The 27846-nt window shown below is 55.1% G+C and overlaps 2 protein-coding genes across 51 annotated transcripts in view; one reads left to right on the forward strand and one right to left on the reverse strand.

The window, feature by feature from the left end:
• Window positions 1-13050, reverse strand: part of ARVCF (ARVCF delta catenin family member) — a 58704-nt gene extending 45654 nt beyond the window's left edge. For 8 of the 11 annotated variants that reach the window (XM_078342002.1, XM_078341995.1, XM_078341999.1 and 5 more), the window contains exons 1-2: window positions 12816-13050; window positions 6075-6128 (exon numbers count right to left, since the gene is read on the reverse strand). The gene's annotated coding sequence lies outside the window, so the exon portion shown is untranslated. The remainder of the gene's footprint in view (window positions 1-6074; window positions 6129-12815) is intronic. The other 3 variants (XM_078341991.1, XM_078341985.1, XM_078341983.1) reach the window with 1 other exon arrangement.
• A 4625-nt stretch (window positions 13051-17675) lies between these two features.
• Window positions 17676-27846, forward strand: part of TANGO2 (transport and golgi organization 2 homolog) — a 43459-nt gene continuing 33288 nt past the window's right edge. For 11 of the 40 annotated variants that reach the window (XM_078342182.1, XM_078342234.1, XM_017977995.4 and 8 more), the window contains exon 1: window positions 17778-17820. Coding sequence is in view for 11 of the 40 variants with exons in the window: in XM_078342121.1 (XP_078198247.1) it covers window positions 17691-17989 (299 nt within the window). In the remaining 29 variants the exon portion in view is untranslated. Of the gene's footprint in view, window positions 17990-27846 lie in introns of all 40 variants that reach the window. The other 29 variants (XM_078342177.1, XM_078342233.1, XM_017977998.4 and 26 more) reach the window with 5 other exon arrangements.

A 27846-nucleotide genomic window follows, 5' to 3' on the forward strand; every position in this document is an offset into this window, starting at 1 on the left:
AAAGAAACAACCAGTATTAGCCTTTCTAAAAATATACCAAAAAGTAAAGAGCACCAACATAAAGAAGAATTTACATCAACGAATGGATAAAACCGCCAGTTAACATCAAATGGCAGTAACCCTAAATTTAAATAGACTAAATCCCCCAATCAAAAGACACAGCCAAAACCCAACAGCATGTTATATCCAGACCTGTTTCACATGCAAGGATACACAAAGACCCAAAACAAAGGGATGGAGAAAGATTTACAGGTATGAGCCACCACACCCAGCCTAAAGGCATATTTCAAATACTGAACTTATCAACTGCAAAATGGTCAACCTGGCAAGGTGGGCCATAAGGGAGGAGGCATGGGGCGCCCAGCTGCCATCTTCCCAGCCTCACACAGTATAGCTGTCCCCACGTCCTCTGCCAGGCAGGTAAGAAAAGCCTCAAGTCCCCCAAAACTGAGCTGTGGGGGGGCATTCCCACAGGAACAACCCCACTGCACTGAACCTGACTCAAAGGATGCCCCCCGCTGAGGGTCAGGAACCCAGCCTGAGTCCAGGGAGGCTTCTCAAACAGCCACAGCCAACTGCAGTCCGTGGGACAGGGGAGGCCCAAGAAGGGGCCAGAGAGGCGAGCCCAGCGGCCTGGGATGCTCCAGGGAGGACAAGGATGAGGCAGGAGAGGAAATGTACCAAACGGTCACCACACTGCAGCCTGTGGACAGCTCAGGGGAGCCCCTGGGCACAGCACGGCCAGAGCCCTTGCTGGTGGCCTGGGCACCACAGACCTCTCCAGGCTGACCCTACGGCACAGCCTCACCACCAGCAACAAGTCATAAACAAGGAGCCACACAGCAGGGTGGCTGGCCAGCCCACACCAGGCTCTTCAACCACAGTGCAATGTCCTCTGCAGCAGCCAGATCGCCAACCACCACCTGCCCACCCGCCTGAGGCTGGGACACAAAGAGGATACGCATGAGCCCCTGGTCTAGTGGTGCCTCTGTCAGAGGCGTGTGAACCAGAACAACTCCATCTTGAATAAGAGCTGGGTAAAATGAGGCTGAACCCTACTAGGCTGCATTCCCAGACAATTAAGGCATTCTAAGTCACAGGATGAGACAGGAGGTCTGCAAAATACAGGTCATAAAGATCTCGCTGATAAAACCGGCTGCAGTAAAGGAGCCAGCCAAAACCAAAATGGCCACGAGAGCTATCTTCACTGTTACGCTCCCACCAGCGCCATGACAGTTTACAAATGCCATGGCAACGTCAGGAAGTTACTCTATGTGGTCTAAAAAGGGAAGGCATAAATAATCCACCCCTTGTTTAGCATATCATCAAAAAAATATATTAAAATGGGCAACCAGCAGCCCTTGGGGCTGCTCTGTCTGTGGAGTAGCCATTCTTTCATTCTTTTAGTTTTTTTTTTTTTTTTTTTTTTTTTTGAGACGGAGTTTCGCTCCTGTTACCCAGGCTGGAGTGCAATGGCATGATCTCAGCTCACTGCAACCTCTGCCTCCTGGGAACAGGCAATTCTTCTGCCTCAGCCTCCTGAGTAGCTGGGATTACAGGCACGCGCCACCATGCCCAGCTAATTTTTTTGTATTTTTAGTAGAGACGGGGTTTCACCATGTTGACCAGGATGGTCTCAATCTCTTGACCTCGTGATCCACCCGCCTCGGCCTCCCAAAGTGCTGGGATTACAGGCTTGAGCCACCGCGCCCGGCCCTCGTTTAGTTTCTTAATAAACTTGCTTTCACTTTGCACTATGAACTCACCCTGAATTCTTTCTCGCGTGAGATCTAAGAACCCTCTCTTGTGGTTTGGATCAGGACCCCTTTCCTGTAACACCTCTGCCTCGGGTCACTAGAATACCAGAGCCTGTGGCCCTCAAGGATGAGGCCAGTCCTTCCCGCAGACTGACATAGCAGCCTGGGCAAGGGACACCCCCGCTTCCCCATGAAAGCCATGTGAGCGAACATCAGAAGCGTCATACCCCTCACTGCAGGCTGGCTCAGGGACTGTGAGCCCCAAGTTCCCAGCAGCATCCCCAACTTTAGTCAGCATATAGCATCCAAAGGCCAGGCACCCACAGAGAGGCTTCTGAGGGTACCACCACAGTGGGGGCCTAGGCCTTGTTCTCAGGAAACAGGTCCCAGGGGTACCACAACCCTTGCAGGGGAGCTGGCCTGCTCCAGCAGTGCCAGCTCACAGGGAATCCCATACAGGTCCCAGAGAGGAGAAACAGTGGAACAACCTGCCGCAGAGGATACACGCTGGATACTTGGGACGCCTGCCAGTAGACCGACAGTCAGGCGCCCACCACATCTTTACAACACCAGCAACCAGAAACCCGAAGACATGAGCGCGTCAGGGTATTTCCAATTTCTAGTGACTGAAGACACTAGTCCAGAAACAGTTCAGGCCGCGCACGGTGGATGGTGACTCACACCTATAATCCCAGCACTTTGGGAGGCTGAGGTGGGAGGATCACCTGAGGTCAGGAGTTTGACATCAGCCTGGCCAACATGGTGAAACCATCTCTACTAAAACAAAAATTAGCAGGGCATGGTGGGAAGTGCCTATAATCCCAGCTACTCAGGAGGCTAAGGCAGACGAATTGCTTGAATCCAGGAGTTGAAGGTTGCAGTGAGCTGAGACTGTGCTACTGCACTCCAGCCTGGGTGACAGAGCGAGACTCTGTCTCAAAACTAGCAAACCAAAGGGAACGGTTCAGATGCGGCTGTAAAAACAGAGTTAAATCCTTGCCGCCCGTTTGCATCAGAAGAAATACTAGTTGGTGCTATGGGCTCAATGTGTCCCTCAAAGTTCATGTGTTGGAAATTTAAATCCCAATGCGACAATATTGAAAGTGGGACCTCTAAGAGGTATTTAGGTCACAGGGGCTCTGCCATATGAATGGATTAATTCCATTACTGTGGGAGTGGATTTGTTATCTTGGGAGCAGGTTCCTGATAAAAGGCTGGATTCCGCCTCCTTCGGGGCTCTCTCACGTGTGCCCCTGCCCTTCTGCCACCTCCCAGGGAGATGCCCCAACAAGAAGGCCCTTGCCAGATGTAGCCCCTCAATCCGGGACTACCCCACCTCCAGAATTGTTAAAATAAATTTTTGTTCTTTTTTTTTTTTTAGAGAGACGGAATTTCACTCTTGTTACCCAGGCTGGAGTGCAACGGCACAATCTCGGTTCACTGCAACCTCCACCTCCTGGGTTCAAGCAATTCTCCTGCCTCAGCCTCCTGAGTAGCTGGGACTACAGGTGCGCGCCACCATGCCCAGCAAATTTTTGTATTTTTAGTAGAGACAGGGTTTCACCGTGTTGACTAGGATGGTCTCGATCTCTTGACCTGGTGATCCACCTGCCTCGGCCTCCCAAAGTGCTGGGATTATAGGCGTGAGCCACTGCGCCTGGCCTAAATCTTTGTTCTTTAGGAATTAGCCAGTCTCAGGTATTCTGATACAGCAGCACAAAATGGACTAAGACAGACAGATTAAATCCTGTGTACAAAACTAAAGTAAAAATACCTTCTAGAAAAAAAGACGGGTGCATGTTTATCTGGCTACATGCTAGGGAGGGCTGACTATACAGAGTGACAGAATATCTAAAAATGGGGAAAAATCTAGCAGATTTCACCATAAAATATGAAACATTTTTGACATCAAAATCTATCACAAACAAAAATTAAAAGAGTGAGAAAAATGTGCAGTAGGCAGAGAGATGAATGGAGAATTAACACCTTTAATATATACAGACTCATACCAATGGCTGAGAAACACATCAAAACCCAAGAGAAAGCCTGGCATGGGGGCCAGACGGCAGCCAGACGCAGCCGGCTGCAGGCATGCAGGTCTGACAGAGGAGGCTGGGCTGGTGCTGGTCTCTGACAGGATACCAGTGCTGGCCAGCTGTGGGAAAGGGCAGGGCATCTATGTCCCGGCCAGCCCTTCTCACCCAGGCCTGGTCTCAGTGTGCACCACCCCTCACACTCTCCCAGCTCCCCCTCCTAAGGGAGCCCTGCTACTCATCACCATCTTGTAACCTCGAAGTTGGCCACTGGTTTCTCTGTGTTGTGGATCTCCTCAACCAGGCTGGGAGCTCCTCCGGGACAGGGCTGAGCCTGCTGTGCCTGTGATGAGGCTGGGTGAGTGGGTGCTGAGCGTGGTGACATCTGGGTGTTTCCATCAGCCCCTGTCCCACCTGAGACCTGAGGCTCCCTTCCCAGCTCCCTCCTGCTGTGGAGAGGACCACAACCCAGGGCCCAGCAGAGCAGGCAGCTAGAAGCCAGGGCCCAGGTTTTGCTTCCCAGTCTGTGAAATAGGGCCCAGGCCAGAGCAGAGATGGTATGAATGCCATCACCCACCACACCAGTGCCCAGGCCAGACATGAATAATCAATCACCAGGGCAGACATGAATAATCAATCATCACAGCAGACATGAATAATCAATCACCACATTCCAGATGAGCAGGACAGGAGATGAGGAAAGGCAGAGAAAGAAACACAGAAAAAGCCACAAAGAAACACAGAGAAGATCAAGAACTGGATCAGGGAGGGAAAAGGAGGGACAGGAAAGGAGCAGGAAACAAGAGGGAGAGTGGGCAAGTGTGGCTGGGAAGCCTCGGACCTGCCCAGTCCGCCATTCTGCTAAGGACCCTCCTGTTACCAGGGTTGTCGTCTGGTGTCTGGCTCACCTGGCCTCCCTGAAGTACGGTGACCCTATGAGGATTTAAGGGCAGTGGGGCAGCCCCTCCTGCCACCCCAAGACGCCCTGTCACCTGTGCCACAAGCAAGCCAAGTACCTTGCCTGAGCCTCTTTGTCCCAACCCAGAAGACGCTCCATAGCCAACGGCCTCAGAAGTGACATTCTCGGCTAGATGCTGGCCCTCCCACACAGCCAGGCAGCAGCAGACCCAGTTCCCACTAGGCTGGCCAGACCGGCAGCTTCCCACGCTCAAGGACTTGGGAACGGGCAAGGAGTCAGCCACCCTGTCCCTCCCCTCTGTCCTAGAGCCCTCAGCCCAGGTCATGCAGGCATCCGGAGGTCATGTCCTTCTCCCACCACTTAAACACAGCACTGGCTGGGCCACGACTCCACACTGAGCACTAAGTATCACTGGGAAACCACAGGGCTGTCAGCCATGCTTCCCACAGAGAGTGCTTGTGGTGGGGGACAAGCAGATGGCCAGGCTGGGGACTGGAGAAACAAGAGTGGCCAGAAGCCATTCTTTTAAGTAACCACCCCCTCTGCTGAATAGCACCCATTGCAGCAAAACTCTGGCAGTGTGGATGTGAGCAATGCATGCCCTACCACCCTTCAGAGCGTCCTGGGTCCAGAACATGGACCACTCAGTCTCCAACCCTGCCACACTACCTGGGCACCATGCCTCAGTCCCACTGGAGCTAGCAGCCATGATAAGCAGAGGAACCCCAAACACAGATAATACCCAAGGCCACAGGCTGGCATACGTGTCTACGGCTGTGATCAGAGCGCATTCAGACTATTCAGTTACGGGCTGTCTGCAGCCGTTTTCATCCTACAATGGCAGAGTGCTGCAGCTGTGAGACCACAAGGCCTGAACATGGAATTACTCACTATCTGACCCTTTCAGACAAAGTTTTGTGTACCTAGCCTCCAGCACTATCCTCTGTCCCTGTGGCTCCAGTCTCCTGGGGGCAGGTGAATGGCCTGGCCCAGCAGGCTCTGCCGATACTGGGTGCCACTGCAGCTGGCATCCTAGCTAAGCCAGGTGAAGAGCAGACCCAGTGACTGTCCAGGCCAATACCAACCAGCACCCTAGTCAGCCAGCACCACACAGGCTTGTCACTGAAGCCAGGCATCAAACCAGTGGCTGCTATTCATATTCAGGCCAGTAACAAACCCAAGCCGGGTGGCAGGAGGTCCCCACATTCACCCTGTCCAGCCCAGGGGCTGTGCCCACCCAGGGTGAGGACCAGGAGCACACAGGGCCATAGTCCATTCCTGTGGCCCCCACCCACCAGGCCTCCCAAAACACTCTGCTGTCCCACGTGGGAGAGGATGTCCCCAGGTTAAACCCAGGCCACTCACCTGTCTTGAGGGGAGATCAGCATGTCCCGACACCCACCCTGAGGGTTCTGGCTCCTGCAGGGAAACCAGAGGGCACAGGTGAGGTCGATCTGGCTGGGCAGGGACCTGCTGGATAAAGGTGCACTAGCCCAGACCGTCCTCCAAGCAGGTCCCTATCATGCCTGACCTCAAGGTCATCCCATGCTGCTCCCGACTCAACCACACACTCATGTGCACCTTCTCGTCCCCACGTGTCCAGGACTGCAGTCGACACTGGGCTGCCAGGGTCCTTGTCAGCATTTCTAATGCTGTTGACCATCCTTCAAGAACGTGATCCTTCAGAGACATGGACTGATAATGATGTCTTCCCCATCACAGACAGCACAGCACGGAGGACTCCCACCCTAGGGTGGCCAGGCTTGGAATCCTGCTGGCCCACGCAGGTGCTCATAGCCCTATAAGGCAGCACCTGCTCCACCGCCCCAGAGTCCGCTCCAGCCTTGTGGACCAGGCCATGTGCCCCTTCTGAGGCTCCCTGAGGCGAACGCAGATCCTGAGCTCCCAGGCAGGCAGCTGTCCCCAACAGTCTCCAGGACAGGGAGGGCAGGGAAGCAGGCAGGTTCCCGGCCCTGGAGCTGCAGACAGGTTGAGGGACCATTTGTCTGGGACCAGAGGATCTGGCACTCAAGCCTGGGGTGCCCAGGCTTACAAGATGGAGCCAGAGACAAGGGGTACTTGTGCTCACACAGCCTTTAGCCTGCCTCAGGGAAGAAGGACCCTGCGGCTTCCTGTCTCAGCCAGGCCCGGGGGACACATGCCCTCTTGTTATACCTAGGCCTGGGGATGTTGCCAGAGTGTTCATGTTGTAAAAATGAAAAACAGGATGCCGCAGACAGACAGGGGAAGACTGGGCTTCGGAGGGGAGGCCATCTCTGGGGGACATGGGTAATGAGCACTCTCTCCCCTGGCTCTCCAGTGTTTTCTAGATTGTTCTGCCCTCCGCCCAATCATCCTTTGTGGTCATGGTCCGTTCTGGTGCCCCAATGGTGTCTCTCCCTGTCTCGCAATAGCCTCTTCATCATGGGAAGGGGTCCAAGTGAGGATGGGTGACTGGCTAGCCCTCAGCGTGGGATTATGGGGTTAGGACCCAGGGCCGGAAGGAGGGAAGAACCGGGGACCAAGCCAGGCACGTGTGTGCATGTGAATATATGCGTGTGTCTGCCTGAGAGGGGCAGACCCAGCTGGGAGTCCACCCACCAGCAATGCACCCCCGGGAAGAGGAGATGCTGCTCCTACCCCAAGGTCTGAGGCTCAGGAACCAGCTTTTGCTCTGAGTGTGACATTTCTAGAAAACCTCTACTTTTAGCTTAAGTGTTCACATAGGTTTTGTACCACAGAGAACCATGTGACTTTTTTTATCAGCCCTGATAACCACTAGCCTCTCCCCAGGAGTCACCATATGCCACAGACTCGAGACACACTGGCTGTAAGCTGCCATCTCACTGACTCTACCAGGTGCCTCGGGTCAGCTATATACCCCATTTGACACACGGAGAAACTGGGCCCAGACCAGACAGTGGCTGGGCCAGGATTTGAACTCAGGTCTTCCTGCCCCCAGGGTCCCCCAAAGTCCCCCACCCAGTTGGGAAAGTACAGCCAAAGAGGAACACGGCACCTTGCTCATGGGCCTCCCACTTCATGGGCTCCAGCGAGGCCAAGAACCTGCAACCATATGGGGGAGCCAATAGGAAACCCTGGTGGGCACCGGAGAGGGCTTGCCCCAGGAGGTGGGTGGGAGCAGAGAACAGCAGCACCACAGGAGGCTGGGTGGTGGGAGCAGCAAGAGCTGTGGTCTCTCTCCTAAAGATGCACTAGTCGCCAGGCGCGGAAGCTCAAGCCTGTAATCCCAGCACTTTGGGAGGCTGAGGCGGGTGGATCATGAGGTCAAGAGATCGAGACCATCCTGGTCAACAAGGTGAAACCCCATCTCTACTAAAAATACAAAAAATTAGCTGGGCATGGTGGTGTGGGCCTGTAATCCCAGCTACTCAGGAGGCTGAGGCAGGAGAATTGCCTGAACCCAGGAGGCGGAGGTTGCGGTGAGCCGAGATCGCGCCATTGCACTCCAACCTGGGTAACAAGAGTGAAACTCCATCTCAAAAAAATAAAAAAATAAATAAAATAAAGGATGCACTAGTCACAGCAGTATCATACAGGCAGGGGCAGAGCAGAGCATCTGTGGCCAACTTGCGGGAGCTCTGGGCAGTGGATGGACAGACAGGACAGTGATATGGAGGCAGAACTAGTGATGGGATCATATAGGAAGGTGGGGGCTGGTGCTCACCTTGGAGAGCCCCTCTGAGTACCACCTCAGGGGTGCTCTGCAGGCTCTAGGGTCACCTGCCTGGCCAAGGACCCAATACCAGCCACCTCAAGGTCAGGGGATGACCACGCCCCTTACTGGACTCTTTCTCCCAGTGAGGATGGATGGGCCTCCCCTACTGGGATTCCCCACCAAACTGTCCAGACCCAGTGGCTAGCCACGGGGCTCTTCCAGTCCCTGGCTACACCCTGCAGACCAACCCACTGAAGCCCTAGGAAGGCCTATGGTTCTGGCACAGTATCCATTGTCCAACCAGAGGTCTGAGAGGTCTTACACTGGGGCACGAGCCTAGCCCAGTCCACACAGCCAGATTGGCAAGCTACAGCCCCTTGGATGGCTGACAGCACGGGGCAGCTCCCACAAGTACACAATGGGCCCAGAACTGGGATGGAGGATACAGCCTGGGCTGGGCGGGCAGTGAGGCACCCAAGTGAGCTCTGCACTCTCTGCAGCATGGCCTCGGCAGGCCACCCCTCCCCAAGTCTCCTCGCTTCCAGCTCTGTTAGCGAGAGGTGACACTGACTGCAAGTAGCTGAGAATATGCCCTGGCAACAGCCAATTCAGGCAGGTACATGGAGTGCCTCATGGCCACTGGACAGGGAAGGTCCTTGCTGCTCAATGACAATGGTGTCCACTACAACAAAAATGAGTGTTCTCCTAGGCCTGCTGCCACTCTGGGCACATATTGAGAACATGCCCACTTCTGCTGTGGACACTGAGGCACAGCCCGCACCTGGGGAGGCCCGGGGGGTGCCTGGGCACACACCTGAAGGACGCTGCACTTTTGGGGCTATACCGGCACAGGGTTGGTCCTTCACTGTCCCCACTCAGCCTGTGTCTGGTCACCCACCATCTGACCCTCAGGCCTCCCTCTGCCTTGCATCAAGCATGTGAAGGGCACTGAGGGGCCTTGCTTGGCTCTTCTCCAACTCCAAGCCCTCAATGGGCAGCTCAGAGGCTGAGCTCCGGTCATCCAAGCCAGGTCTGGGGAAGGGTCCTGGTCTGCAGCAGGAAGCAGGGTGGAGCCGGTCTTGCCTGCCATGGCAGTCCCAGCTGCCCTCTGGTGGCCACGCTCGGCTCACCGCTGCTTCTCGAGAGGTGGCAGTCCCTCAATCAACAGGGGTAGTGGGGAGGGCCTGTGCCAAACTGGTTATGGGGTGGGGGGAACTCTGTGGCCCCAGATGGCCACCAGCTCTGGGTCATCTTCCTGACCTGAAACAGGCCAAGATGTGAAGCGCCTGAGCCAGGAAAGCCCACCAAGGGATCCCTGATCCCATGTCCTTTAATTCTTGGAGCTCCTCAGAGTGACCCAAGACTTCATCCTGGTTTTGGATTTTTGTTTTGTCTCCCATCCAAGTACTAACCAGGCCCGACTCTGCTTAGTTTCCGAGATCAGAGGAGATTGGGTGTGTTCAGGGTGGTATGGCCGTATACTGGGTTTTTTTTTTTTTTTTTTGAGACGGAGTTTCGCTCTTGTTACCCAGGCTGGAGTGCAATGGCGCGATCTTGGCTCCCCGCAACCTCTGCCTCCTGGGTTCAGGCAATTCTCCTGCCTTAGCCTTCTGAGTAGCTGGGATTACAGGCACGCGCCACCATGCCCAGCTAATTTTTTGTATTTTTAGTAGAGACAGGGTTTCACCATGTTGACCAGGATGGTCTTGACCTCTCGACCTCATGATCCACCCGTCTCGGCCTCCCAAAGAGCTGGGATTACAGGTTTGAGCCACTGCGCCCAGCCTGTTTTGTTTTTGAGACAGATTCTCACTGTCACCCAGGCTGCAGTACAGTGGTGCGATCTCAGCTCACTGAAATCTCTGTCTCCTGGGTTCAGGTGATTCTCCTGCCTCAGTCTCCCCAGTAGCTGGGATTACAGGCATGCACCACCAGGCCCAGCTAATTTTTTTTTTATTTTTAGTAGAAACAGGGTTTCACCATGTTGGTCAGGCTGGTCTCAAAGTACTGACCTCAGGTGATCTGCCCGCCTAGGTCTCCCAAAGTGCTGGGATGACAGGTGTGAGACACTACGACCGGCCCATCCTGGTTTGTTTTATTGAGACAGAGTCTCACTCTATTGCCCAGGTGGGAGTGTAGTGGTGCAATCTCAGTTCACTGCAACCCCGTCTCCACAGTTCAATCAGTTCTCCTGCCTCGGTCTCCTGAGTAGCTAGGGTTACAGGCATGTGCCACCACACCCAGCTAAGTTTTGTATTTTTAGTAGAGACGGGGTTTTGCCATGTTGGCCAGGGTAGTGTCAAACTCCAGACCTCAGATGATCCACCCTCCTTGGCCTCCCAAAGTGCTGGGATTACAAGTGTGAGCCACTGCACCCAGCCTCACTGATCTTGATTGAAAGCTGGTGGCAAAATAACAGATGCTTTGCCTGACTAAGCCACCGTTAGGGAAGTCCCCAACACCCCTGAGGCCCACCTAGTGCCCTGCAGTGCAGAGCTGTGCCGGGACCCCCACCCTCCATTCCCAGCCCTATCTACAGAGTGGGCCCTGACTCCCTATCCCAGCTCTACCCTGTCCCTCCCTCTGCCAGGGCCAGGCGGGGAACACAACAGATGGGGTAGACAGAGGGTGGTGCCTGGCATCCATGCACAGAGACTGGGGATCCTGCTGCCCCTGCTCCTCCTGTCCTCACTCAGGACAGCCTCATGCTACCTCAGGCCAGACTCCTGGGGTGAAGGAACACAGTGAATTCACCCTGTGTAGCATAAACAGGAAGAGGGATGCTACCCTACCTACCCCCACAGAGCCACAGAGATGCAGAGAGGCCCCTGGGACTGGGAGGAGACTGCAAGGCCACCTCTGGAGGGGGTGCCAGAGCGAACATGGGAGCCAAGCAGCCCAGATGTGGTGGGGGAAGCTCGAATTTAGGAGGGCTGATGGCCTGACCTTGTTCACCCAGGAGGGACCTTGGTCAGGAGTTCCTCATGTTTATGCAGAAAAGCCTGACAGGGCAGCTTGGCCAAGAGCTGGGCAGGGGCTGGCTTGGCTGTGCTCAACGACCCTCTCAGCTGGGACTTGAGTTCCTCAGCGAATGTTCTATGCCCAGTCCTCTACTGGGCCCTAGTGGACCCCAGAATGAGAGTGGGGTGAGGTCAGGGGACAGCAGGAGCAGACACTGTGGACAGGATGAAGCAAGATTGGGAGTAAAGTGTAGGCCTTCCCAGACACACCATGGCTCACACTGTGGCCTGACCTAGGGCCAGGATCACCTGCTCAGGAACTAACCAACTACTGACATGGCACACTGGGCAAGAGAGCACTGACTGCCCCCTGCATTCAGCACCATCCCAGCTCCAACACAGTGAGTACAAGACAGGTAGCACCCGTCCTGTTTGGACCGGACCTCTAACCACAGCTTGGACCCCAGAGTAAAGACAAATAAGGCAGTAGTAATGAAGTGGGAAGAAGGAAAGGCAGCTACCCCAGAAAAGCTGGGGTCGGGAGAGGTGGAGGTTTCCCCACAACAGCCTGGGTACCCGCTTGAGGTTATCAGACACAGCGTTAAGAGCCTACTCTAAAACATACCCACAGGGCATCTTTCTTTTCCTTATTTCTAAATATGCCTGGATGTGCAGAGAAAGGGAGCTGAAGTCCCTTAGTTCCATTTTCAGTACGTTACGTTACACATAGCTAAGAAACAGTGAAATATTGTAAGCAAACAATATTTAATTATTTAAAATTTAAAATGAAAGGCTGGAGATCTCAGGCGACCTGCCCAGGGCGACTCTAGAGCAAACTGAATTGAGGATCCATCAGAATAGAGAAGACTTGTCTCTGCACGGGCCCCGAGGGGGCGCAGGGCGACGTGGGGAAGGGGACCCAGGCCGGGGATCCGGGTGGCGTGTCCTAGCTCGCCCCCTAGGCGGCGGGAGCAGCGCGGTGCAGGGACATCCCTCCAGGCCGTCGGTGCCTCTGCGCTTCCCGGCGTCCCGCTGCCCCAGGAAAGTTCCCGGCCTGCCGCCCCTCGGGCCGTTGGAAAGTTTCCGTGGCTGCGGAGCCCTGGCAGCTAGGTGCCAGGCGTCGCGCCGGGCTGACAAGGCTGCGGTGTCGGGCCGCGTTCAGCTGAGGCGCGCGGTGCGAGGCGCCGGGCCGGGTCCCGTAGGGCCCCGAGGCCGCGCACAAAGGGACCCGCCTCCGCCGGCCCGGGGTCTCAGGCGCCGCAGCGCGCTCGGGCAAGACGCGGATGGGGCGGAGACGGGCTCCAACGCCGGGCCCAGATCCTCGCCCGGATCTCGACTCCGGGGACAGGACCCAGTCCGGACCGCTGCCGGGAACGCGGCCCAGATCTACGGCCCCGCCCCCAGTCCGGGCTCTGACCTGCGGTCCCAGCCTCGAGCCCGGCACCCCGCCCACTGGCTCGAGCTTACCTGGAGCGCAGCGTGGGCGGCTCCGCAGCGCGGCCCCAGTCCCCAGACGGGCGTCCCCGGGTCCCTCAGCGCGAAGGGAGCGGCGTTCCCAGGCACGGCGCGGGTCACCGTCCCCGAGGCCGCAACTCGGGCAGGTGCGGGAACCGGTGCGGGGCCGCCCCCTCCCTCCGGGCCCAGAGCGCAGGCCGAGACCCCGGGCCAGCCCTCCCGCCCTCACGCGGCCCGTGTGCAAAGCGAACCGGGCCGGCGACACGGATCTTCGCCCCGCCCCATCCAACCGCAAATTTTCCCATTGGTCGAGAGACCCGGCGCGGCACGGCAATAGGCGCCGATTGGACGGGTGCGCAAAGATGACGGCTTGCCATTGGGCCTCCGGGGTGTCAGTCCCGGCGGATGACCGGCCCCCTCTCGGAGGGGCAGAGGCCCCGGCACCTGCTCGACTCTCTGCGGCGGCGGCCTCAGGGTACGCCGGGCCGCCCCTTCCCAGCTGACTTACGAGAACATTCCCCCGACCATCCAGCCCCGAGCAGGGACTGGCATGGCTGGCGCCCAGTCCCGGGACTCCGGCCGCGTAGCCTCCATCACCACCCCCAGTTCACCAGTATCCTTCTTCAGCGCCTGCTACTCTGCGCGCTGGGCGCCGCGCCCGCCTGTCGACATCGAATTGTGTTCTTCATGCAAACCGCGAGGAAGAGTACTGCTGCGATCCCCATTTTACAGTTGCGAAACAGGCTCACAGAGGTTCTCACTTGCTTGAATGCAGTCGTCTGACTGGAGCCTGGGGACTCTCCCACCCTCACCGCCCCTGGGACCCCGCAGCGGGGCGGGGGTGGAGGTAGGGGCTGCATTATTTCCGAGGGCAGGAAGGGACCCCCTCGGTAAACCAGGGGCTCACCTCCCCAACCAGGCCTGGATGTACAGACCTCTTGGGCCTGTCCCACCCTGCAGGTCCCACAGGAGGCCGCCCTTCCTCACCTCCTCCTGGCATCCTCACATCCCACAAGCTCTCCGTCTGGGGAAGCGGAGTTGTGCGGTTATGGCCCCGTACTGCTGTCCCATTGTCTCCATCCTACCTGGAGTCAGAAAGGAACGTGGCTTCACTGCCTGTTGAGATTCGCATGGGTTGCATTTCCTTGCCAAGTTCAGAGCACCAGACGTGAGACACATGTGGGACCATGACCCTCTGCCAGCTCCGCTTAACCTTGCAGTGTGGGGAAACCAGCAGGGATGTTCATGCCCAGTTCTTTTTTTCAGGAGGTCCTAAGATGACTTCTTAGCCAGTGACCCTGGCTCATGCATGCTGTCAGCCTTTCCTGCCCTGGATGCATCTGAAGATGACCAGTCCTTGGCTCACTGCATTCCCCAAGGCCACCTGGGGAACCAAACTGCCCACAACCATGCTCATGGGTGGTGGAGGGGTGTGACCAGACACTCCTGTCTTACCCACCCATATTAGGAGTCCAGAGTGTACACCCAATCATTCCTTAGTCCAAACTAAGAAAATGAAACGGCCCAAGGCAAGAACTCACTGCTGGGACTACCGCTGGGTCCATCTGTGTCTGGCAGCATGGTGAATCAGTCCCAGCTGCCTTTCAGAGCCAGGCAGCTACTATCAATCAATCGGAGCTGGCACTTAATGTGCCAATTAGCCCCCTGGCATGGGGTTGTTGCTTGCTGCTCTGGGGGGGGGGGGCAGAATGAACTATCTGTCCCTGGAACAGGGGCCCTCATAAGCCAGGTAGCTGTCATCCTGTGAAGCAGCACCGTGGTGACATTCTGGCTCAGGTGCTGTGTAGCTGAGGGATTGTTTCCTCCATTTAGGAGTAGATGTAATGAGTCCAGCTGTCCCCAGCCATCTCTTCAAGTACATTGGACCCTGGTCCTGCTACAGCCCCTCTTCTCACAGCCCTGCACCACCCCCTCCCCATACTTTCAAAAGGGATTGGACAGAGTGCAAAATAGAGAACCATACACCAAAATCTGTGCAAGTGAAACTCTCTCTCCTTCTCCCCTCATCTCCACCCTTACCACCCATAGAGTTGCAGAGACCTGTCCTCTCGGCAGGACAGAGGATGTGGGGGCAGCACCAGTTCAAACAGGACTCAGGACCACTGTCCAGCAGTTGGCCCATTAGGCTGCAGCCAGGGCTCAGAAACACAGCAAGGGAGGCTGGGCTCAGTGGCTTATGCCTGTAATCCTAGCACTTTAGGAGGCTGAAGGGGCAAATCAGGCTATGTTGTCCAGGCTGGTCAGGAGTTTGAGGCCAGCCTGGACAACATAGCAAAACCCTGTCTCTAATTAAAAAAAGAGAAAAAAAATACAAAAAAAAAAAAAAAAAGGTAGCCTGGCATGGTGGTAGACACCTATAGTCCCAGCTACTTGGGAGACAGGAGATTGCTTGAACCTGGGAGGCAGAGGTTGCAGTGAGCCGAGATTGCACCACTGCACTCCAGCCTAGAAGATAGAGCAAGACTCCATCTCAAAAAAAAAAAGGCCAGCCGCGGTGGCTCACGCCAGTAATCACAGCACTTTGGGAGGCTGAGGGCTGATCACCTGTCAGGCGTTCAAGACCAGCCTGGCCAACATGGAGAAACCCCATCTCATGATTTTTTTTTAATTAAAAAAAAGAAAAGAAAAACACAGCAAGGGAGATCACAGGGACCTAGCCCAGTGTCCTCCCTCTCTCATCCTCTCACCCAGCTCCATAGGGACAGTTGTGGGACTCAACAGGGAAAGCCACAGAGAGAAAATGCTTTCAGCTGGGTGTCAGGAAGAACTTTTCAACAGTTGGAGCTGTTGAAACCAAAAGAGTGACCACAGGAGGTAGTGAGCTTCCTATCTGAGTTTGTGTGCAATTAGAGGTTGGATGCCAATGAGCCCCTTGCAGCCCCAAGATCCTAGGGCTTAGGTGCCCACCCCAGACCCATGTCATCTGCTGTCACCTGCTCCCTGGCATCCCATGTCATCCAGACTGGAGTGTCAGTGGTGACAGAGAACATCAGAGTATCTGGTCTGGAAAAGTATGCCTGGGGGGTGGGGCTAGCCCAAGGCCATAAGCTATGACAGAAGAGGATGTGAACCACCATCTGACATGTTACTGCATCCCCCTTTGTGGGCAAAGGGAAACCTTGGTTGTTGGGAGTAGATGCTTGGGGCCACAAAGAAAAATTAGCACTGATTTTTCAGCAATGCAATTTTTACTTCCTTGAATGCGGGAAGGGTACCCTCACTAGCCATCTTGCCACGAGAGTACAAAAAAACAAAGGAAAACAGACACATTTATCCCTTATGCATTTGGGGTCATCCTTACTGCTGTGTCTGATCTCCATTGGCTGGAGCCAGACCTCACAATCTAAACTAAAACCCGATTGGCTAACAACTTAAAACTATTCTAAACAGGTAAAAGCAATGGAGAGCTGGGACATGCCTGTGAACACGTCCTGCACAAATATCTTGGTTAAAGTATAAGGACATAGAAGGTACTATGTGTCTGTAAGCATGGGGTGCTTTGAGGTGCATGGCCTGGTGTTTTTGGGCAGCCCACTCTGAAGCTGCCGCCATGAATCCCCAGGCCCCAGATCCTACTTGGCTACCACCACCACTTCTTGGCCCTGTAGATTGCATAGGTCTGGCTGCTCAGAGGGAAATCAATGGTAGCAGCCCTGCACAATCCCACTGCTGAACGGTGGGAGAAACAACTGTGTCTGGCTGGGTCTGTGGACTGCTGGCTGTGAGTCCCTGGGCATCTGTAGTCTTTGGTTTCCTCACCTTGTAAAGGGTTCTATTGGGTTCCAGGAGAAACATAGAGGAGATGGCAAAAGTGTGGAGCACAACGGGTCTGCATGTAGTTGACGTTAGACTCTTGCCTTTGCTGATTACCAGCCAGGCTCTTCCCATCCCTGAGCCCCAGTCTTCTGCAGGGCATCAAGGCACCTAGGTCTTCAACACAGGTTGAAGCTAATCTGGCTGCTGCTGCTTGCCACCTTTCTTGACTTCGACTGAATGACATAACTGATCGTACTCTCAGTGTTTACATCTATAAAGTGGGGTTAAAGAACTGCTGATCCAGACACTGGGTTTAGAGTGCTTCCCACATTATCATTATCCTTAATGTCCTTGTCATCCATGTCATAGTTTTTTGAGTGCTCACTTTGGGGCAGGGCCTGAGCCTCTGGGCTTTGACTCTCCAGCTTTCTACCATATAAGCCTAGCCACAGCCCAGAGGCCACTAGAGCAGGGGTCCCAGCTAATGCCTCTGTCCTGTTGGGAGAGCCCCAGTTGGTGCCCACTTGCTCACCCTGCACAAATCAAGCTGGGATAGCCCCTTGTCCCTGGGGCCTGGACCTGGATGTGAACTCAAAGGCTACAGTGGGGGGTGGGGTGGAAGTGGGGAGGTGGTAGGTGTGCAGGGTGTAGTGCTCAAATGCCTAGTCCAGGGTCTGGGTTCCAAACTGGGAATGGCAGGGGCATCAAAGGGAAAAGAGCCGACCTAGAGTCCATAAAGTGAAGGAAAGGATGGCCAGGAGGAGGATGGCCAGGTCCAGAGGTCGGGGTTGGATGGACAGGATGGGGAGACCAGGACGCAGTCTGAAGCGGGGATGGGAGCTGGTCCGGAAGCGAGCATTCCTGTAGCTCTTCAGAGAGCCCACAGGATGGGCAGGTGACAGATGGTGTCCACGAGGGCATGGACTCGGGGGCGCCTGCCACCTCCAAGGGCGTCCCGGCTGGCAGGGAGCCGCGTAGTCCCCAAAGGCCACGAGGTCAGAAAGCACTCAGACGCCCGCGCATCCCTAAGCTTTGGCGCAGCCCCGGGGGCGGAGCGCCAGGAGTCTGCAGCCTCCGAGCGACAGCGCGCCCGTCTAACGGGATCCCGGCATGCGGCGCGCCGCCCCGCCCCTCGCCTCACGGCCCAATGGTGAGCGCGCCGGCTGCAGGCAGGGCGGGGACTGGGCTGGCGGCGGTGGCGCGCGGGCGCGGCACCCGGAAGTCGGCGGCGGCGGAGGCGGTGAGTGCGCGGCTGGCTGCCGGGGCTGGCGGACTCCGCTCCTGGCCGGACCAGCCTGGGCTCAGGGGCACCGGGCTCCGGGCTCTGGGTGCGCAGACGGGGCCAGGCTGCTTGAGGGTGGGTGGGTTCGCCGCACCTCCTCGCCCAGCCTCAGTTTCCCCTCTCTGAGGTATGGAATAGAGTCCAGCCGGCTGGGTCAGGGGCGACCACGTCGATCCCGGCCGACGAAAATGTCCCGCGCGTTACTAGAAGGCGTTTTTAATAATCCCCGCTGGCATGGGGTGCGAGGAACTCTGGCAGATTGGACCAGACTCGCTACGGGGAGGCTGAGACTGGCAGGGCTGGGGAGCTGCGTGGTACCTGCAGAGTGGGTGGGCTGCGGCCTTGGCCAGCATCAGGGACAGCTCTGGCGCCCTGAGACACGCTGTCCCCTACCTGCGGCCTGCTGCAGGCCATCAGGGTAACAGCTAATGTGGGTGTAAGTAGATAGCAAGTGCTGGGTCATCCCTGTGCCTTGATGCGGCCTTCCTGGGGAGGATTGGGTAGTTGGATCCCCCCACCCCCACCTCCAGAGCATCAACAGTAGGGGGTGGCAGGGCTTCACTCAGGCCCCTCCTTGCCCCACTGCTGGGCTTTGCAGTAGCCTGGGCTTTGCCCGTTTTTCTCTAGGGAATTGGGCACAGAGGGCTGTTTGTTGAGACCCTCCACCTTCCCTTCCCCCAGCACCTCTTCTTTGCTCCCTTGGGTTCCTGCTGGGCCACAAGCTTTAGAGTGAACCATCTGCCCTTGGACAAGTCCCTGGGCCTCAGGCCCCCTTCCTCTTCAGGAATGTCACATGCCCTGCACTGGCCAGGCCTGTCTGCACTGACCAGGCCTCTCGTGTGGCTCCAGACCTGTTGACCACTGTTTTGTTGCCACTCTGGGCGCAGAGCCCTTCCATGAGGCAGATGTGATGGCAGCTTAAGGGGTAGCTGAGTAAGTAGCTCTTTGGAAAGCTTTCGCACACTAGCTCATTTGCCTTTGGGCAGCATTTTGGAGCAAGCATTCATTGATCCAATCCTGCTCACACAAGGAAAACTCAGACTAAGGGGGTAGATGGTGTTCCCAAGGTCATTCAGAGCCAGGGCCAGCTCCTAGTGCCTCTGCTACTCCTGGGCCACTCTCCTAGGAGTCTTCCTGCATCAGTGTCCTGTTGGGTGGGCTGGGGGCAGCTGGAGAGGGTGACTGTGTTGTCAGATGGACGTGGCAGAGCCTCTTTTCCTCCCCCCAGGATCCTAGTGCTCTGGTGGTGCAGGGTGGGGTGCCCTGGTGCCCACACAGCTTGTGTTACTTGCGTGTCCTCAGACTGCAGGCTCCTCAGACCAAGCCCCTGCCTGCTGTGATGTGTGGTGGCCGTAGCCCTTCTCTGAGCTAAGATAACCAGCTGTCAGGTCTGCCTGGGCTGCCCAGCCCGTTGTGCTTCCTTGGTGTCTTCACTTGTGGTCTGTTATTCTGATTACGTTTTGCAGTGTATGTAATCATGCGCAGTGTCCTGGGAACTTGATCCTGTGCCCGGCTTCTGCACTTGACAGTGAACTTGGAGGGTATCCTGGTGCCCACCCAAGAGTGTTTCTTCTGTAAACACCCATGGAGAGATAAGGGGCTTCTCAGGGACCCCAGAAGGGGTCTGGAGAGAAACGGCCAGGACAGGGAGGCTGGGAAGACTTATCGAAGTAGGGCCATGCTTATCACTGACACTCCAGATGCGTGAGGAACAGGGCCCATCCTTTGGTGATGTGGCAGTCAGTACATGGCAGCAGCAGCATGGCAGAGCCTGGCCTTTGTTGGCCCCTACCAAAGGGTTTGGTCTATGGTGAAAACAAGCCTATCCCGACCATAAGGATAGGCTCCCTGAGAAAACAGGGTCAACCCAGAAGGACTGAGCCGCCTTTTGAGGTTATCACGGCAGCTTTTCCCCTTTTTCTCTTACCTTCGTTTTTAGATTGCAAAAATCGTTTATGCATGCTTAAAAATTAAAAAAGGCCCACCTCCATCTTTGTCCTTGCTGACATTTGGGGGTACCTCCGTCAAAGTCTTCAGTGCCATATTTACTTGAAGTGCTTGTCTTCACCCTCTTTTCGGGCATGGTAGGAGTGCCCCGTTTTTTACTAACCACTCAGGCCGCAGGGACTGCTTCGAGACTGGCCTGTCCCTGGCTTGTGGAGAAGCTGAGTGTTCCTGCCAGGAGGGCCTGAGGGTGGGGCCACCCTGTGTCCAGAGCTTTCTGTCTGTTTGCGATGCCTCTTGTTTGTGCTGCTCCTTGGAACAGGGAAGAGATAGTGATCCTCTGGTGTGAGGCTGAAGTAGTGCCCCGGAAGCAGTGTGAAGTTCTGAGGACAGAGTACCACTGTAGAAAATGTGTCAGATAAAATGCATTTAGGCCGGGCGCAGTGGCTCACACCGGTAATCCCAGCACTTTGGGAGGCCAAGGCGGGTGGATCACCTGAGGTCAGGGGTTCAAGACCAGCCTGGCCAACATGGTGAAACCCGGTCTCTACTAAAAAAAATACGGTAATTAGCTGAGCGTGGTGGTGGGTGCCTGTAATGCCAACTACTTGGGAAGTTGAGGCAGGAGAATCGCTTGAACCAGGGAGGTGGAGGTTGCGTTGAGCCGAGATTGCGCTACTGCACTCTAGCCTGGGCAACAAGAGCAAAACTCCATCTCAAAAAAAAAAGTGCCATTTAATAGCCAAACAGAGAGTGTAGATTGGTGAGCTCTTGCTGCGGAGATGGGAGGAGAGCAGGGCATTGCAGTGGACTGGCCACTCAGAGGGTTTCCCGACGTTCGGGCTTTCTCCGCCAAGGCTCCGGGAACAGCGACACTGTGTTCCCATGTGTGTTTACCTCCTCTTCTGGCAGCTACTTGGAGCCTGTGTCACATGTCTGTGTCTGCCTTGTCCTTTGAAAAGAGCAGCTCAAGCTTTTGAGCTCCGCCCCGGGGGCTGCCACAGCTGATAGGGTGGGGATTAACAAGGGCTGGGGATTGGGCTTCCAGCTGCTCAGCCCTGCTCACCAGCTCTTGTGGCCACTGAGGCCATTAAATGGGGGCAGCAGACTGTAGGACTCGGTCGTCCTCTGTTCAGAGACTCACCACGTGGAGCCCTGATAGGAGACTGACTTGACAGCCACCCTCCCAAGTGTCCAGGTCCCCTTGGCCCTGTGGTACAAATACCTTGCCGTTCCGTTGTGTGCACCCCTGCCTGTCACCATTGCTTTCTGCTCCTCACACCTCCCCTCTGCCCACATGCTATTTTTGCTTTTTCAGTTGGTGGAAGTGCTTCCACCCAGAGTGTGTGTCCCATCACCTGTGGCCCCCAGGGTCTCCAGATGTGGCATTGCTGTGATACGCAGCTGCACCCCATCCTGTGCGGAGCTGTCTTGCACTGGGGCTGATTGGGTCTTATCTCGCTTTCCGTAAACAAGTGACTCTTGGGTTCTTTCCTTTGCTTCCCTCACTTCCCCACCCACGGAAATGTCCCAGCCCCAGTAGGGAAGGAGGGCAGGATCTGTGCACTTTCTTTTATTTTTCTTTCTTTCTTTTTTTTTTTTTTTTGAGACAGAGTTTCGCTCGTTACCCAGGCTGGAGTGCAATGGCGCGATCTCGGCTCACCGCAACCTCCGCCTCCTGGGTTCAGGCCATTCTCCTGCCTCAGCCTCCTGAGTAGCTGGGATTACAGGCACGCGCCACCACGCCCAGCTAATTTTTTGTATTTTTAGTAGAGACGGGGTTTCACCATGTTGACCAGGATGGTCTTGATCTCTTGACCTCGTGATCCACCCGCCTCGGCCTCCCAAAGTGCTGGGATTACAGGTGTGAGCCACCGTGCCCGACCCTTTCTTTTTTTTTTTGCGACGGAGTTTCACTCTTGTTACCCAGGCTGGAGTGTAATGGCGCGATCTTGGCTCACTGCAACCTCCGCCTCCTGGGTTCAGGCAATTCTCCTGCCTCAGCCTCCCAAGTAGCTGGGACTACCGGCACGCGCCATCATGCCCAGCTAATTTTTTGTATTTTTAGTAGAGACGGGGTTTCACCATGTTGACCAGGATGGTCTCAATCTCTTGACCTCGTGATCCACCCGCCTCGGCCTCCCAAAGTGCTGGGATTACAGGCTTGAGCCACCGCACCCAGCTCTTGTATTTTTCTTTTTGAGACGGAGTCTTGCTTTATTGCCTCACAAGGCTGAGGCGGGAGAATCAATTGAACCTGGGATTACAGGCATGAGCTATCGTGCCCGGCCAAGTTTTGGACTTTTACTAAATTTGTTACTAAATAGTTTTTCCTTTCCTTTTTTTTTTTTAAAGGAGTTTCACTCTTACTGTCCAGGCTGGAGTACAGTGGCATGATCTCAGCTTACTGCAAACTCTGCCTCCGGAGTTTAAGCGATTCTCCTGCCTCATCCTCCTGAGCAGCTGGGATTACAAGCATGTGTCACCATACCTAGTTAATTTTTGTATTCTTAGTAGAGATGAGGTTTCACCACATTGGCCAGGCTAGTCTCAAACTCCTGACCTCAGGTGATCTGCCCTCCTCAGCCTCCCAAAATGCTGGGATTACAGTGCTGAGCCACCGCAGACAGCCAAATACTTTATTCTTTTTAGTACTATTTTAAGTGGAGTTGTTTCTTAATTTCATTTTGCAATGTTCATTGTGTTCTTTTTTTTTTTTTTTGAGAGGGACTTTTACTCTTGTTGCCCAGGCTATGGTGCAGTGTTGTGTTCCCAGCTCACTGCAACCTCTGCCTCCCGGGTTCAAGCAATTCTCCTGCCTCAGCCTCTTGAGTAGCTGGGATTACAGGCATGTACCACCACACCCCGCTAATTTTTATATTTTTATTACAGACGAGGTTTTGCTACGTTGGCCAGGCTGGTCTTGAACTCCTGACCTCAAGTGATCTGCCCACCTTGGCCTCCCAAAGTGTTGGGATTACTGTCGTGAACCACCATGCCTGGCCAGTGCACTTTCTTTTGAGGGTGGACCTTACTGTTCCCCGCCAGGAAGCATGCCTGCTAAGTGCGCACACTCAGTGTCTGGCGTGACGGATTGTACAAAGTGAACCCAGCCACACAGCTACCACCCGTATCACACGTGAAACTACCACCAGGACTCAGACATCTCCCTCGTGTTCCCTAGTGGCCTCCTAGACCAGCTGGCCCTCCCCTGCCATCTCTGTCCTCTGCATGAAAAACCAAGCAGAGTGCTGTCTTCTGCCTGGGACCTCCCCACTGCCTTGGGAATGGGGGCTTGTTCCTGTTCATCACCATGGAAGGGGCACAGGCTGGACTTTTCTTGCTGTGTCACTTGGGTACCTGCAGAGTGCCTGGCATAGTGAGCAGGGGTTGGGGCATGGCGTGATCCAGGTAGGGTTCAGAAGGTTCTTTGAATAGCCAAGAGGGAGACTTGCCCTTGACACCCGAGAATGCATTGAAACCAGGGTGACTACTGCAGCATCAGAGGCCTGGTGATACATGCAGGACCTCGAGGGGCTCCTGTGACTAGGAGTCCAGCGTGTGGCCGAGGTGGGCCAGACTGGATGGCCAGCAGCCGCCTGGGGATGATTGGTGGTACGTTTGGGAAGCATGGGTCGTCCTCACCTCACAGCATTCACGCAGGCAGACAGTGTGTCCAAGATCTTCACCACTCTTGACAACCATGCAAGGTAGTCAAGAAGAAGGGGTTCTCATTTTGGGACAGGGAGGGCCTTCTTTAGCAAGACGGGGGACATGACCACTGTACAGCCACAATGGGAAAATCCCATGTAATACGAGACTGTTTTGCTAGTCAGCATCAAAGGCAGAGCTGAAAGGCAGGGACAGGCACATGGCTGCCTGCATCACACCAGCCACACTAAGGGTCAGTGAGACAAAGGCCTAGCAGTCAGTACCCACATTGGTGAATTGTAGGCAGGAACATACAAACAGTCAAAAGTCACAAGATGCCCAGCCAGTGGGGGATGCCCATAAAATCCTAGTGGGAGCATTTCCTGCACCACACACATCCTGGAGGTGGGGGAGTGGTGTCACATTCTGGTGTTACATGTTAGCAGGAACTTGGCCAGGTCTGCTTGTCTAAAAGCGTCACCCTTGGATGGAGCAGTAATTCTGCCTCCTGGGTCTATCCTTGGAAGGTCCTCAGCTGTAAAGACACTGGGTTATTTGTAAAGAAAGGTTGAATTGGCTCACGGTTGTGCAGCTTACAATCGTGGCAGAAAGCAGAGTGGGACAGCACTTCACATGGCCAGAGCAGGAGGAAGAGAGAGATGGGGGAGGGGCCGCACACTTAACCAGATCTGTAAGAACTCTCACTGCACGGTAACAAGGCGGGATGGTGCTAAACCTTCACGAGAATTCTGCCCCTGTCATCCAGTCACTTCCCACCAGGCCCCACCTCTAACACTGGGAATTAAAATGCAACACGAGATTTGGTGGGGACACACGTCTAAACCATATCAGTGCGTGTGCAGAGCATGTGCTAGGGATGGTCACTTGATGGGACTAAAACACCAGCCAGAGCTGAGAGGCAGAGCAGCAGGAAAGCTGGACAGGGATGAGCCACGGGATATGGCTCTGGTGTAGACAGACCTATGTGGCCCGTCAGGGAGAACGGAGCCATGGGACCCTGGTGTGTTAACCCAACAGCATACATGCGCATGCTCACATGTCTGTGTAGGCAGGCTAAGAACACTCTGGCACCACAGGCAACCCTTGGCTAAGGCTTTTTTTTTCTGTTTCTTGAGACATGAAGTCTTGCTTTGTCACCCAGGCTGAGGTGCAGTGGTGCAGTCATAGCTCACTGCAACCTCAAACTCCGGGGCTCAAGTGATCCTCCTGCCTTAGCCTTCCAGTAGCTAGGACTACAGATGCATGTCACCATGCTTGGCTAATTTTTATTATTATTTTATTTTACTTTGCTTTTTTGAAACAGAGTCTCATGCTGTCACCCAGGCTGGAGTGCAGTGGCACAATCTCTGCTCACTACAACCTCCACCTCCTGGGTTTAAGCGATCCTCCTCCCTCAGCCTCCGGGGTAGCTGGGGTTACAGACCTGCGCTACCACACCCGGCTAATTTTTGTATTTTTAGCAGAGGCTGGTCTTGAATTCCTGATCTCAAATGATCCACTCGCCTCAGCCTCCCAAAGCGCTGGGATTACAGCCATAAGCCACCACACCCAGCCTTATTTGATTATATTATTGATGTTATATTGAGACAGGGTCTCTCTCTGCTGCCCAAGCTGGAGTGCAGTGACATGATCATAATTCACTGCAGTCTTGACTTTCCAGGCTCAAGCTGTCCTCCCACCTCAGCTCCCAAGTAGGTGGGACCACAGGTACATGCCACTGCCCCTGGCTAATTGTTTTTATTTGCTTTTTGTAGATACAGGGACTTGCTGTGTCCCAGGCTGGCCTTAAACTCCTGACCTCAAACCGTCCTCCCTCCTGCCTCAGCCTTCCAAAGTGCTGGGATGACAGGTGTTGAGTCCTGCCTGGATGGGGCCTTAGCCTGTCAAATGTCATTGGAAATGTTTCCCACCAGAGTGTGCTCCTGGGTGACCTGGCCGATGGGATTAACTATGGGCCTCACCAGCCTCCAGAGCTGCCAGTTGTGGCAGCAGGAGACAGCCTTGGGCTGGGGCACAGAGAGGCTGAATAGAGTGGGTGGATGAGCAGGCAGCATGCGAGAGGGATCAGTGTTTCTTGGTGTGATACAAACACTAGAGGAGGTGGTGCTGGTTGGTGTGGGGTGGGCCACTGGCACGATCAGGTTCCTGATGCTTGGTGGCCTCCTTGGAAGGGGAGCTAGCAGCAGTGGGGTCTGGAACATACAGGAGGGTGGCCTGGATTTTCCCTGCAACACTGAGGCCTGCCTGTTCCCCACTGGGTCCTCCATTTGAGGCCCTGTCAGCATGGCCCTTGTCCCCCTTGCTGCTTCACCCCGTGAGCCTCTGCAAGGTCACTGCCACCCTCCACCCCACCCAACTGCCTGTGTGGTGGGTGCTGAGGGCCAGGGAAGCAGATCCTTGCTGCCAGGTAGCAGGCCCCGTGCACATCCATCAGGGTGCCAGACCTTGTCCCCATGCGGCCCTGGCCGGGGTCACTGCTGCTGCTGCTGCTCTCTGCCTATGGCTCTGGCCCATCTTTGGCTAGGCCTTCTGTCTGTGCAGTTTTCTTGTTGTGCCTTTTTTAGATACCGCATGGAGTGAGATTTGGGGTTTGCCTCTTCTTAGAGAGGGAGTTTAGCCCATTTCCACTTGGCTCTTAGGACAGAGGCCCTGTTGGTTCCTCTCAGAAGCCAGGGGAGGAGCCCTAGGCTGGAGAGGGGATTCCAGAGGGTGGTGGAGCTCAGAAGCAGAAGGTGGGCAGAGAAGATGGTGCATGCCGGGAGAGTTCTCGAAAGCATCATCAGCAGATGGGCCCGGAGTGCCTGGAATGCTTTTGTCCTTCACAGACGGCGCCGTGTACTAAGAATAACCCATGCCAAGTCCAGGCTTTCTTCCCGTTTTGTGGAGTTACCAGGTTATTAGACTAGGGAACGTATGCTGGGATTCTGGGAAGACTTCCACCCGCACTGGTATTCTTAGAGGATGGGAAGCCTTGGCTGCAGTGTGAAAAGGGCTCTTTCTTTCCGCTCATACCTCACAGACCCTCTAGCCAGGCTCGGGGTGCCGAGGGACTCCAGGAGTGTGGGGGGATTTACTCCCCCGGAGAGGCCTGTGCTCTGTCCCTGCGGAGGCTGGCAGCATTTGCAGTCACACAGTGAGCTCATGGTGACTGTCCCCCTCTTACCTCCCTGGCAGCGTTAGCAAAGGCCACGCCAGGTCCCAAGTGGCTTATTCCCAGGCCTCCCTGCACAGAGGCTGTGCATGTCCACTGGGCATTCACTCTAGCTGGCTGGGCGGCAGGGAGGCAGGATGCCTGGCCTGACTAGAGGTGGCATTCTACTGGGAGTGGGAAGTGTTAGGCATCTTCTTTCATCACGTCTGTGTGAGAGGAGCTGGACTTTCCTCGGATACGGACGAGCCTCATGGCATGTATCCTTTCATCCCTTGCATGTCCACTGGGTCCTCATATGCTCCGGGAGTCAGTGGTGCAGGCTGGCTGCTCTCGTGACCAGAACACCAGCACCTCACAGTCCGGTCCATGTCCCTCAGGGTGCACCAGGGCTCTTGTAAACAGAGAGTTCCCATGTAAGCAGTTGCTTTTTTTTTTTTTTTTTTTGGAGAGTTTTGCTCTTGTTGCCCAGGCTGGAGTACAGTGGCCCAATCTCCACTCACTGCAACCTCCACCTCCTGGGTTCAAGCGATTCTCTTGCCTCAGCCTCCCCAATAGCTAGGATCACAGGTGTGCATCACCACGCCTGGCTAATTTTTGTATTTTTAGTAGAGATGGGGTTTCATCATGTTGGCCAGCTGGCCTCAAACTCCTGACCTCAGGTGATCCACTTGCCTTGGCTTCCCAAAGTGCTGGGATTACAGGTGTGAGCTACTGCGCCTGGCCAGCACTTGCTGTAAAAATTTTTTAAAGGATGTCACTTATACTAACCAGTCATAAGACTTCCTGAGGCAGGAGAAGACCTTTAGCCCACTGGTTTAAGAACAGCCTGGGCAACATAGTGAGACCCCAGCTCTACCAAAAAATTTAAAAATTAGGGCCAGGTGCAGTGGCTTACACCTGTAATCCCAGTACTTTGGGAGGTCCAGCTGGGTGAATCATGAGGTCAGGCGATCAAGACCATCCTGGCCAACTGGTGAAACCCTGTCTCTACTAAAAATACAAAAATTAGCTGGGCATGGTGGCATGTGCCTGTAGTCCCAGCTACTCAGGAGGCTGAGGCGAGAGAATCACTTGAACCCAAAAGGCAGAGGCACCACTACACTCCAGCCTGCATGACAGAGTGAGACTTCATCTCAAAAAGAAGAAAAGGGAAAAAAGTTAGCTGAGCGTGCTGGTATGCACCTGTGATCTTAGCTACTTGGGAGGCTGACTTGGGA

This window comes from Callithrix jacchus, chromosome 1, assembly GCF_049354715.1.
Source record: "Callithrix jacchus isolate 240 chromosome 1, calJac240_pri, whole genome shotgun sequence".
Classification (NCBI taxonomy): Eukaryota; Metazoa; Chordata; class Mammalia; order Primates; family Cebidae; genus Callithrix; species Callithrix jacchus.